The sequence below is a fragment of the Berghia stephanieae genome, chromosome 6, assembly GCF_034508935.2.
Source record: "Berghia stephanieae isolate SIO BIC M18660-M18661 chromosome 6, UCSD_Bste_1.3, whole genome shotgun sequence".
Classification (NCBI taxonomy): domain Eukaryota; kingdom Metazoa; phylum Mollusca; class Gastropoda; order Nudibranchia; family Aeolidiidae; genus Berghia; species Berghia stephanieae.
The window spans coordinates 12,215,907-12,227,183 of NC_088365.1; the positions used below are offsets into that span (position 1 = coordinate 12,215,907).

The 11,277-nt window shown below is 38.1% G+C and overlaps 2 protein-coding genes across 2 annotated transcripts in view; one reads left to right on the forward strand and one right to left on the reverse strand.

Moving 5' to 3' along the window:
* LOC144975768 (serine racemase-like) overlaps positions 1 to 752 on the forward strand; it is an 8,024-nt gene extending 7,272 nt beyond the window's left edge. The window contains exon 6 of the mRNA XM_078919954.1: positions 737 to 752. Within this exon, the coding sequence (XP_078776080.1) occupies positions 737 to 752 (16 nt within the window). The remainder of the gene's footprint in view (positions 1 to 736) is intronic.
* Positions 753 to 1,143: 391 nt separating this feature from the next.
* Positions 1,144 to 7,576, reverse strand: LOC144975769 (serine racemase-like). The gene is made up of 5 exons (XM_078919955.1): positions 7,460 to 7,576; positions 6,318 to 6,632; positions 4,574 to 4,814; positions 3,072 to 3,274; positions 1,144 to 1,302 (listed from the first exon to the last, which is right to left on the reverse strand). Exons 2-5 carry the CDS (start codon positions 6,510 to 6,512, stop codon positions 1,144 to 1,146), a joined length of 798 nt encoding a protein of 265 aa, XP_078776081.1. The 5' UTR covers positions 6,513 to 6,632; positions 7,460 to 7,576.
* Between the last annotated feature and the right edge of the window lie 3,701 nt (positions 7,577 to 11,277).

Sequence of the window (11,277 nt, forward strand, 5' to 3'; positions counted from 1 at the left end):
GAGGAAAATTTATAAGTATTTCCCCAGAGAGGCGAAGCGCCAAATTCTTTTTCATGGCATGCGTGAATAGCAATATTATTAACAGATGGCACAGTTGGTTGGGCGTTATGTCTATGTAAAAGGCATTTCTCCTTGTCCTTTTGGAGACGAGCGTAAACATTTGGAGGATCCCCCTGTTTTTTTACATCAATGTCATTGTCCCAAAAATGTTTAAGCACCTAACGGACTGCTTGTGTCGTCCAATATATTATTATATGGCCATTGTCCACCAGGGAAGAGATAAACTAAAAACACTGTGAGCCTGTTTTGAACGCTGTTAAGTACTATAGTAATGCTATCTAATATTACTATTAGAGAAAAAAATTATTTGCTAAGCTATGCCACTGAATGCAACTTTGTTATGATTATTTTCCCCGCTGGAAAGAGAATCAACACCCCATTACTGTAAACATTTTAAAGGTCGAGTTATATTTTATTGCAAATGGTAAAAAGATCAAAGGAATTCGACATTGTGAGTAAATTGTTTGGGCTATCACTATCAGCATTCAAATTTGTAACGTCACTTAAAATATAAGCCTGCATGCAAAAGTTCCTGGCACCATGTTTCCTAACTTTGGAGGAATTTGCAATATTCCATGCACACAGGACTTGGAACGGACTATCATTTCAAGATTTCACCCATTCTATTCAAAAGTTCTTAAAATTCAACTTTTCTCCTTTCCAAAATCATATATAGGTTTAAGGCATTCTGATAGATTTTTTCAGAGAAAGAGCGAAATAAAAAATTGTGCGTATTTCTTGACTTTCCACTATTTTAAGACCCTATTCTGATGGACTTCAGAATTTTACCTCAGTACTCAAGTGGTTAACTCACTCAACCCTAACACCGACTATATCCGTAGTTTACCCAGGTTACTTTTACCCTAGACAAATAATAGGCGTAATATCAAAGCTAATGTTTTTAGTTTTTACATGTTAATAGTAATTGAATAAAACTATCTAATGTAGGCTACATGCTCATTTTTAATACATTTTTTCCAATTTTGAAAGTTAGCAAAATCTCTAGGATTGAATGAGTTAAAGAGGTTTTCAATTTGAACATATTGTAATATAAACCTGTGGTCCAGCATAGCAAAAAGGCATTTATTGATTAGTATGAATTTTTAATACAAACCTGGCATGTCCTGCAATCAAATCCACATCATCAAATGAATGGAATAATTGATAACCATCAGAGATGCATTTCTCAACTTCAGTCATCATTTCGGGTCTTTTCACAAGTTTCACATCGACTCCAAAACCCTTAGATAACATGAATTAATATTAGATTCAATTATACAGTGAAGGGGGGTGCGAAGTGGCCGAGTGGTTAAGGCATTGCACTGTGACCCGGAAGGACCCGGGTTCGAGCCCCGCTTCAGGCACTTTCGTTTTTTTCCTTGATCAAGATTATTAATCCCCAATTTGCTCTGTTGACATCAGACATCTTGTTTGATGAGTTATCTATATTCCTTCGTGGAATGCCTAGACGACGATGTCTTATGATGTCGTGGCGGAAAAGGCATAATTTTTTTTTTAATTTTTAATATACAGTACAGTGAATGTCCTGACAGTTCACTTTGTAGAGTGCTTGACTTGACTGGTTCTGAATCCAGTTTGAGTAAAAGTTTTTGTCTTACCTCTCGGCAGTCCAAAAAATAATTATGCCCTTTCCGCTACGACATCATCGCCTAGGCATGCCACGAAGGAATATAGATAATCCATCAAACAGGATGTCTGATGATGTCAACAGGAATCACCTATTTTGTCCCAAGTGAGCAAATTGGGGGTTAATAATCTAGCCCAAGGAAAAAAATGAAAATGCCTGAAATGGGGCTCGAACCCGGGACCTTCCGGGTCACAATGCATGGCCTTAACCATTCTGCCACTTCACCCCCAATATATATATATATATATATATATATATATCATTTAAAAAGTTGGTGGAATTATATACAACGATTGTTGACCTCTTATTACTTTTCATATAATGTGTTTAACGTGGAGTCCCATGCTGCCTCTATGGCACTATTAACATTTTTGTTACGACAAAGACAATGCTGTCACCAGGCAGGTATTCATTTGACATCCTACTGCAGTGAAAGAATGTGATGAATAAAGAGCCTTTTCCAAGGGTTCAAATTTACGTCACTAGAGTGGGACTCAACCAGGGAACTACCTGTCTAAAGGGAAGTGTCAAACTGCTAGACCACAATTTATAATTGTACATCTAATACAGTCCATATTCCTCGTTTAAAGCTATTGGTAAGCAAAGGTGGTTTTATAGCTAAAATTTGAATATCCTGTAAAAGTGCGGCTATGTGATTTTGTGGTATGACACTCGCTTTCGGATCGGAAGGTCCTGGGTTCAAGCCTCACTCGGCACGTAGTTGAGTTCTTGGAAAAGACTCTTTACTCACATTCTCTCACATTACTCAGGTGTAAAATGAGTACCTGGCCGTCAACAGCATTGTCTCTGTCGGAAAAAAATTGTAATATCGCCTAACAGGTGTTAAGTTGGTCAGGGATCCTTTGTAAAGCACTTTGGGCACATTTAGTGGATATTGTGCTATATAAAAGCTCATTTAAAAAAAAAAATTAATTATAATTAATTTGCTCTACGGTTTCACAATAATGATTTCTCTTAGTGAAAAAAATATTTTTTTACAATCATAAAAGGTTGACAAATAACTTCTTAGACATTTAAAGAATATAGATAGCTAGGTAGGAGGGGAAATCTAAAGCAGAGGATGCTTGAATTGTTTAACAGAGTGTAATTTTAACTTTTATTATTTATTTTCCCAGCAGACATAACCCTTTACAGGCCAGGTTTGATTCTATTCCAATCTAGACATTGCATATTACCATTTTCAATAAGAGAAAAGTAATAGCGGCGTGACTCTGAATTCATTAAAGCCAGAGGGGTTTTTTTACAAGAAACTCATTAAGGGCATGTAAAAATTAGGTAACAATGGTGGGTACAAAAGTCTAATTATCCTTATGTTATATATTAGCAATTTAATAAAACTCACTTTTATAATAGAAACTCGACTTTTTGGTACATCCTCAGGCATGATAACCAAGGCTGATGTATTATCCATTCCACCAACACAATAAGCAAAAGCTTTCCCATAATTACCAGCTGAGTAAGTCACCAGTTTTTTAGTATCCCCTGAATCACTTTTCTCTTTCATTTTACACATCTGGTTTGCACATCCTCTTATTTTGAAAGAACCTGGGAGAAGAAAAAAAAAAACCTTTTATAAAAGAGCACTCGGGCAAATAAAGCAACATTTGAAACTTTAAAAACTATGTTTGTTTGAAAAGCAACAGCCTCTAATTCAGTCATATTTACAAACATATAAATAAAAATTGCTATAGACATCATCACAGCATCATAAGATGTCCTTGCTAAGTCATTCATGAGACAATAATATAGATGACCCATCAAACAACCATTTAATGCCAGCAAGAATCATATTTGTTGCCCAAGGAATGACTGAGATTGATGAGATTGAACGAGGATACCTAAGGATTACAGAATGCCTGATCCACTCCGTCAACTCGTTTCAGTCATGTGTATTTTGTTAGAAAATAAAAGTAACGTTTCAGAGTCATGACCCAAGGAGCCTGAATTTATCATGGTCTCTCTAGCATTAAACAGATGTAGTAATGATATGATATGATATAATGATGATATAAGTCCAGATTTATTTAGGCTTTTACAGCCTTTTATCTGCTCTTGTGCATTTGTGAACGTATTTAATTCACGTCTCTCAAAACTGGGCATGCCACATTGTGTCCGAATTAAAATCTACAAACAGTATTTTTCTGTTTCACAATGAGCGTCGAGACAACACTTGAATGCCTGAAGTCTTTCTGTGTATTCTAGATCTTTGAATCCAGGAATAACCCTAGTTGCGCGTCTTAGAACACTTTCTATGAGGTCATTGTCTTTCTGTAGTCATGGTGCCAATGCTACATTGCCAAATTCCAAGTGGGGAAGTAGAAGTGCAGTGAACAATTGTCTCATGTTATCTTTATCAAGATGAGTGAACGACCTCCTAATGAGGCGAACGATCCTATATAAAAACGATAATTGTTCCTTATAGGTTTTATATCTCGTCCTACATATTACCTGCTGCTTTTTGGCTTGCGATCCTTTATAAAATGCTTTGAGCAAATTTAGTGCGTGGCATAAATGCTGAAATTTTTGGGGGGGGGGTTTCTGGAAAAAAACTTTAAGTTTGGCAAATGAAAACAGATTTATACTACCAAAAATATGATTTAGGAGGGTGATGAAAAATAAAAAACATTTATTATTTTGACATTTAATCCATTCGTCAAGAATAAAAAACTACCCGACGAACGCTCATAGACCTTCCAGTGGTCAGAACAATTAAAAAGATTTTAGAAAAACGAAATGCTAAAAGGAACAATTTTGTGTCTGTGCATTAGTTAGCTAGATGTTGCTACAAGATAAAGAAAATCATAAAATTATATATTTTGATGGACAGGGGTTAGATCACATTACCAGTAGTTTGCATATTTTCCATCTTTAAGTACAATTCGACTGAGTCTGGGATTTTGGGAACTCCATCTGTCCCACTTTCATGAAAACCGTTTTCCTTCAAAACTCTGTTGGCATCTGCAAACAAACTCTCAGCATGTTTAAGAGTCGGCGTCCTGACGATTGCCTTATTCTCATGTAGATATTCATAGGCTTTCTTGATGTCACTGAGAGTAACTATTTCACTGTCCAAGTCCATGTTAATCTGAAAAATGACATAAAATGCAAATAAATGAATGAAAATAATAAAAGATAACAACAGTAGTCTACATTTACAATGAAAACATTTTCCAAATAAGAAATTAATAAATGCAAAAACGATTCGTCACAGGCTGTGGACTGACAAAAAAAATCATTTTTAAATAGAAGTGGGAATTGCCTTCTGCCAGGCCATGTCCCTGGTCAACAAAATAAACTGTAGGATGACAAATTCTTTTTTCATTACTTTACTTCCTTACTAGGTGTGACTATGTGGTCTTGTGGTATGACATTTGCCTTTGGATTGAAGGTCCTGGGTTCGAGTCCCACTCTGAGCGGTGCATAGTTGAGCCTTGGAGAAGGCTCTTTACCTAAATTCTTTCACCATACTCAGTGTAAAATTAGTACCTGGCCGTTCACAGCGTTGTCTCTGTCAGATAAAAAAAAATGGAATATCGCCTAACAGGCGTCATGTCTCATTGTACATGTTACATGTTGCTCTTGACCAGAGTACCACTTTGAACACATTTAGTGGATATTGTGTTATTTAAATGCTCTAGTTCTTGTTTGGTTTGTTTTTTTTTTTGGCTTTTAAAAAATTTTGGTTTTGGTTTTTCAACAAGAATAGATATGTCAAAATAGATTAAGTATGAATCTAACTTTTAAACATTCAATTATTAAAGCAATCTTTTAAAACAATGTTAGCATGCCATTCATTGTAATGGGTGTGTAGTTATTTTTAGCCGACTTGTTAAGGATATAAAATACACTCTACCCATGGTCTACTATTTGCATATTTCGTAACTGTTTTCTTTCAATGTTTTGATTTCTATCAAAAGACAAAAGAAATACCTATAGGGAATGAGATTAGCGGAAGAGTAGTGTCCCTTGATTGGACGTCACCTTACAGAGAGAACGTCAAAATGGTTTTGCGCATGCGTCTCTCTCGTCCTCGCTTTCGGTGAAGTGTCTCATGCCGCACAACCAACATGACGTTCTCTCTCTAATAACTTTTCCGCTAGTGACTTCCAATCAAGGGATGCTACTCTTCCGCTTATCTCATTCCCTATGTAATTATAAAGCTTTTACCACTGACCCAGCAGAATGACCTAGGCCTATCAAGAAGCGTCTTGATAAACTCTCAGAGAATTATGAATAATAATAATAATAAATAATAATAATAAATTGAGCTTTATATAGCGCAATATCCACTAAATATTCTCAAAGCGCTTTACAAGGGGTCCCTGGTCAACAGCATCATTTAACATGTAGGACGGGACATGACGCCTGTTAGGCGATATTACAATTTTTCGGACAAAGACAACGCTGTTAACGGCCAGTACTCATTTTACACCTGAGTACGGTGAGAGAATGTGAGTAAAGAGTCTTTTCCAAGGACTCAACTATGCGCCGAATGCGACGCTCAAACCCAGGACCTTCCGACCTGAAAGAAAAGCATCACAAAGAGAGTCTGTGCTAGAGATCAGCAACAAGTAATGTAAAATCTTACCTTTTCAAGTTTAATAGCGATGCTGTTTGCAACAGTTTCCAGACCTTTTCTTAGTATATTTGTTGGACGAGGTATCAAACCATTTAAACCCGTAATTACTTTGTCCGCTATATATGACATTCCGTTTGCATGCCAAGAATTTTCCGTTTTGCGACACACTGGTTTGGCTATGCTATTTGTGGGCAAGTCTGACATTATCCTTCCCAGTTTATTCAATAATCACAAAATTCATACAAATAGATAGCATATACTTGAATTTTAATATAAATGGGGAACAAATTATTTCATCTTCCACTGTTCATTTCTATTTATCTTCTGATTAAACGAAAATATACAAACATATTAAAAATTAAATTACAAATTCATAATTATATGACGATATGCTGGGTTTATAGGTACCGGCTTGAACTAATTTCTAATACTAATATAAATTTTTGACCAGCTTTATCTATAGCCCTTATATTATTATAGAGTGATGATGTTGCAAATAATTAATTACCACATTTATTGTTTCTGTTGTTTGTTTATACATGTATATATATATATGTGTGTGTGTGTGTGTGTGTGTGTGTGTGTGTGTGTGTGTGCGTGTTTGTGTGTGTGTGAACCACTATCTCCAAGCTGTGTTATGTCGGGATGAGCTTCTAGGTGCTAGAAATTAGCCACAAATATGGAACTTTGGGTTAATATCTATTTCGTTTATTTATTTTAGAGAATAAAAATACAATCTCTTACATTGCAAAAGACCCAGATTTCGTATTTCGAAACAATTCATCAAAAATTCACTCTTAGTTTTGCTGTTGGCCATGGACCCCTTGTAAAGCGCTTTGAGCACGTCTAGAGGATAATGCTGTACAATATTATAAAAGTTCAAGATTTATTTTTTAGTTTTGTTTTTTGTTTTTTGTTGTTTTTTTTTTTTTTTTTTTTTTTTTTTTTTTGTTTTTTTTTTTTTTTGTCTTCCTGGCACAAAACATTTTTGAGACGGTGGGTCACACCTATATCTTATGTTTATCAACACTATAAGTATAAGTAGGATGTATAATCTTCTCGACAGCTACAAATACAATGAAAGTCGCAGAATATTTGCTCGACTATCATTTTGTTGATCATGCACAAGAGAAAAGAAGCAAAAAAAATACATCTTGAATCCTATCTACTGCTCCATGAATTGGGCTGAGATCGGAAAACAAACTGGCACAAAGAGGCGTCTATAATAATCACAACATGTGTAGTGTCTATTTAGTGACTTACATGATAGGTCCAAGTGTTCAGGTCAGGGCTTGACGACGAATAATAGAAGATCGATGACACTCGTAGTTAGTTTAGTAGTGGACACAGAGAGCAATGGTCAATGGGCTGTGTAAGTGTGTCTTGTGAGTGGGGGTGGGGGAGTTGAGAGGTTAAAGTGAACGACCTTTGACCTAGGATGGAGAGAAGGGAACAACCAAGGCTTGGAACAACACAAAACATCGGTTCGCCTTTAGTAAACACTAAATTTGTCATATGTATTAGTTAGATTGTCTTAATAGTTAAAACATTATATGTAAAAATGTGTGTGTGTGTGTGTGTGTGTGTGTGTGCGTGTCGCAAGGGAAGAGAGTAGAAAACGGTAAGGGCTGCCTGAAGCCGGTGATCGTAAAATACTAACGAAAGAGTGAAAATGGAAAGGCTTCGTATGGGAACAAAACAGACAATGGACGTTTCGGGTACAAACCCTTCGTCAGCACAACAATACACAAATAAACGTGGAAAACAAATAAAATATAATGAAAAATAACTTGTATCGTCTGTACTCAATGGTGGTTGCAGTATGAATGAAATGTTAGCGTGGCGTGGGTAAATTTTTAATTCAGAAAAGTGAGTGGAGCAGGCACTTATGTTGGTAACAACAAGATATGAAGTGAGTAGAAAAGTGCCAGAAGACAATAGAGAATAAAAATTTTTTTCGCGGCGGTGGTGGGGTTTGAACCTGCGACCTTATTGGTACGACAACTCCGCCTGGCAGGTGAGAGCGTGGCTCTACCGTGTGAGCTATCCACGAACACAAAAATATTCGTTTCAAACCCAAAGTCATTTCTAGATCCCTCTCTCACCCACTTCTTGAGATCGCCGATTCGTTCACCACCATCGCGAAGTAATTTTGACCAGCAGTTAAGCTTAATAGCCAATATTCTCATCACAAACATATAACATAGAAACGATTGAGACATTGAGTATGCTCCGGTGTATGGGGTGAATTTTTAATTCAGAAAAGTGAGTGGAGCAGGCACTTATGTTGGTAACAACAAGATATGAAGTGAGTAGAAAAGTGCCAGAAGACAATAGAGAATAAAAAATTTTTTTGTAGAGGATAGGGTGCCCCAGGGGGGTGATCTAATTGATAAGCAAAGGTCAGCGTCAGGGAACCGAACTTTCCAGACTATAATGGAAGGTAAAAGACATATTGGTAGTAGTAGTAGTAGTAGTAGTAGTAGTAGTAGTAGTAGTAGTAGTAGTAGTAGTAGTAGTAGTAGTAGTAGAACACTGTAGTGGAACAGTAGGGGGCGGTGGAGGGGGCGAGGTGAAAGAGTCACGGCGGAGGTGGGGGGGGGGGGTGTTTGTTGGATGAGCGAAGGTCGAATCTTCGCGAAGGAACGATGCGATAGTAAAGTGGAATACACCGATAAATAGATAGATGGATAGACAGATAGATAGGTAGATAGACCGAAAAATAGGTAGATAGACAGAAAAGAGGGGGAGGGAGAGAGAGAGAGAGAGAGAGAGAGAGAGAGAGAGACAGACAGAGACAGAGAGAAAAAAAAAAAAAAAAGGGGGGGGGGGGGGGGGGGGGGTTGGTTTGAGGCGGACCGGTAGAGAGGGGAATTAGAGAGAGAGGGGGGGGGGGAGGGAGAAAGAGAGAGAGAGAGGGGGGACAAAGAAAGAAAGAAAGAGAGAGAGAGAGAGAGAGAGAGAGAGAGAGAGAGAAAGGGGGGAGGGGAGGTGAGAGAGGGCGAGTGTTTCGGCTCGAAACGGGGGCACCGTCCATTATGCGCTTTAGAGAGGTATCCCCATTCCCTCTCTCTATTATCGTCGCACTCCGGACCACAGACTAGGAGGTGTATTCTCTATGCTCCGGACATCGGGCGACTGATCAAAGGCGAATGCTATATGGTACGACAAATGATCCATATTTTCAAACGAAAGGACTGTTGGTTGCCATCACCCTACAATTTAATCATCAAAACAGTCACAGTCTACATAGCATTACAACTTTCGGGGATAATTTTTCTTTTCAACAGGTAACATCATCGCCATAAGAGACTTTTTTTCTGGTCATATTACTAAAACAAATACGATACACCACTCGCAATTCTCAATACAATTTCGTTAAATGTTAATGAATGCCCGATTCAGTTTTGTTTGTGATTGTGATTGTTGCGTTCTTCCACTCCACTTCCTTTGCCTTTGCCTTTACTTTCATTTCCCTCTCAGCAGTCTCACTCCTGCTTGCTATGGAATATTTTATTCATTCAAGTCAAGACTAGTGGAAAGGGATGGATTTCGATTCGACAATTTATGGCAATGGGGGTGGGGGGGGGGGAGGTGGTTCCTACAATAATGCTTAGTCCTGGCCTGAGTGGGGTTCTTGACCTCCCATAGGTGGGCAGAGTGACACTTACTGTCTGCTATCCCCTTATTTCTGTTTTCCGATCTGCTTTCTGTCTTTGTCTAGGAATGAGATTATACTTGGTTTTACCCTGGCCTGGCCGTAGTGCTTGGCTGGGAGGGAAACAGTCAAATTCAATATTTTTTTGGGAGATGATATTTTTTTTCCTTTGTAAATCATCCCTCTGCTAAGTACATTGATAGTATGCTCTTGGACATGGAATCAACCTTTGTTCCCTATTTGAACCAACCCCTTTGTCTTACTTTTCCTCAAGGCTGTCATTATTCTCCGCCGGGCGGAAAATAGTCCTTCTTTTTATTTTCCGCCGGGCGGAGAATAACAAATTTGCTTATTTTCCGCCGGGTTTTTCAAGTTGATCTTTGAGACTTAGCGGACTCCCATATTCTGACCTTCGTGGTGTAGTGTAAATAATCTGGTCGTTATTTGCCCCCCCCCCCCCTCCCTCGTTATTATTAGGGAATCAGTGGGTGATAGCGGTGGCGGTAGAGGGTAGGAAATCAGTGGGTGATAGCGGTGGCGGTAGACGGTAGAGAATCAGTGGGTAATTAACCAGTAGATTTGAGACACACTTCAAGTTCAAGCTTGCCGGACTAAAATAATTTGGAGAATGAAGGGAGTTGACTTAACTTTGCTCTTTCTCACTGCTAGTTGTGTGATTAGTTCTCACTAGTGTTGCTCAATCAGACTACAAACGTTTGTGGGGAAGATTTTATGTCACTGATTATTGTGATAAGTTTATGTTGTTGTTGTTGTAAGTGTTTTGTTATGGTATGACTGTCGTGTCTCGATCAGGCTGTTGTGAGTAATCTTCATGTTGTGTTTGTTCACTGTCTCCCGCGTAAACGTGACGTCATCGTGTCTATCCTATAAAATCTTGTGACACCCTTCATTCTTTTCTCTTCGACACCAAGCCTAATTCTATATCTACTATTTTGCCTATCGTGTGTATCTGACAGATCCGATCCGCCATACTAGTTTTAGAATTAGACTGTACTGGGACGATTCCCGATGTGCTTTTAGAGCATTTTTAACCGCCCATATATGTCCTCTACATATATGGAGAACGCCCACTTCGGTGGAGACTTTTTCTGAACTTTTTCCTTATTTTACATATCGTGAACGAGATTGGGAAATCCGTTCACGACACGTTAATAAAGGTTACACATCGTCTGTACTGTGATGGGAACAAATAACAACTATGTGTCTATAGCGCTGGTGGTAGGGCCTCAGTGGGTACTCTACTGTGTGTCAAATACCCCCCCCCCTCCCCATCATGGTAAGGATGCAGTG

Excerpts from the sequence above, each read along its gene's own strand:
- LOC144975769 (XM_078919955.1), bottom strand. The coding sequence starts at position 6,512 with ATGTCAGACTTGCCCACAAATAGCATAGCCAAACCAGTGTGTCGCAAA. Across the intron at positions 3,275-4,573 it reads GGAAAATATGCAAACTACTG|GTTCTTTCAAAATAAGAGGA; the intron begins GTAATGTGATCT and ends TTCTTCTCCCAG. Across the intron at positions 1,303-3,071 it reads GTCGAGTTTCTATTATAAAA|GGTTTTGGAGTCGATGTGAA; the intron begins GTGAGTTTTATT and ends ATGTTATCTAAG.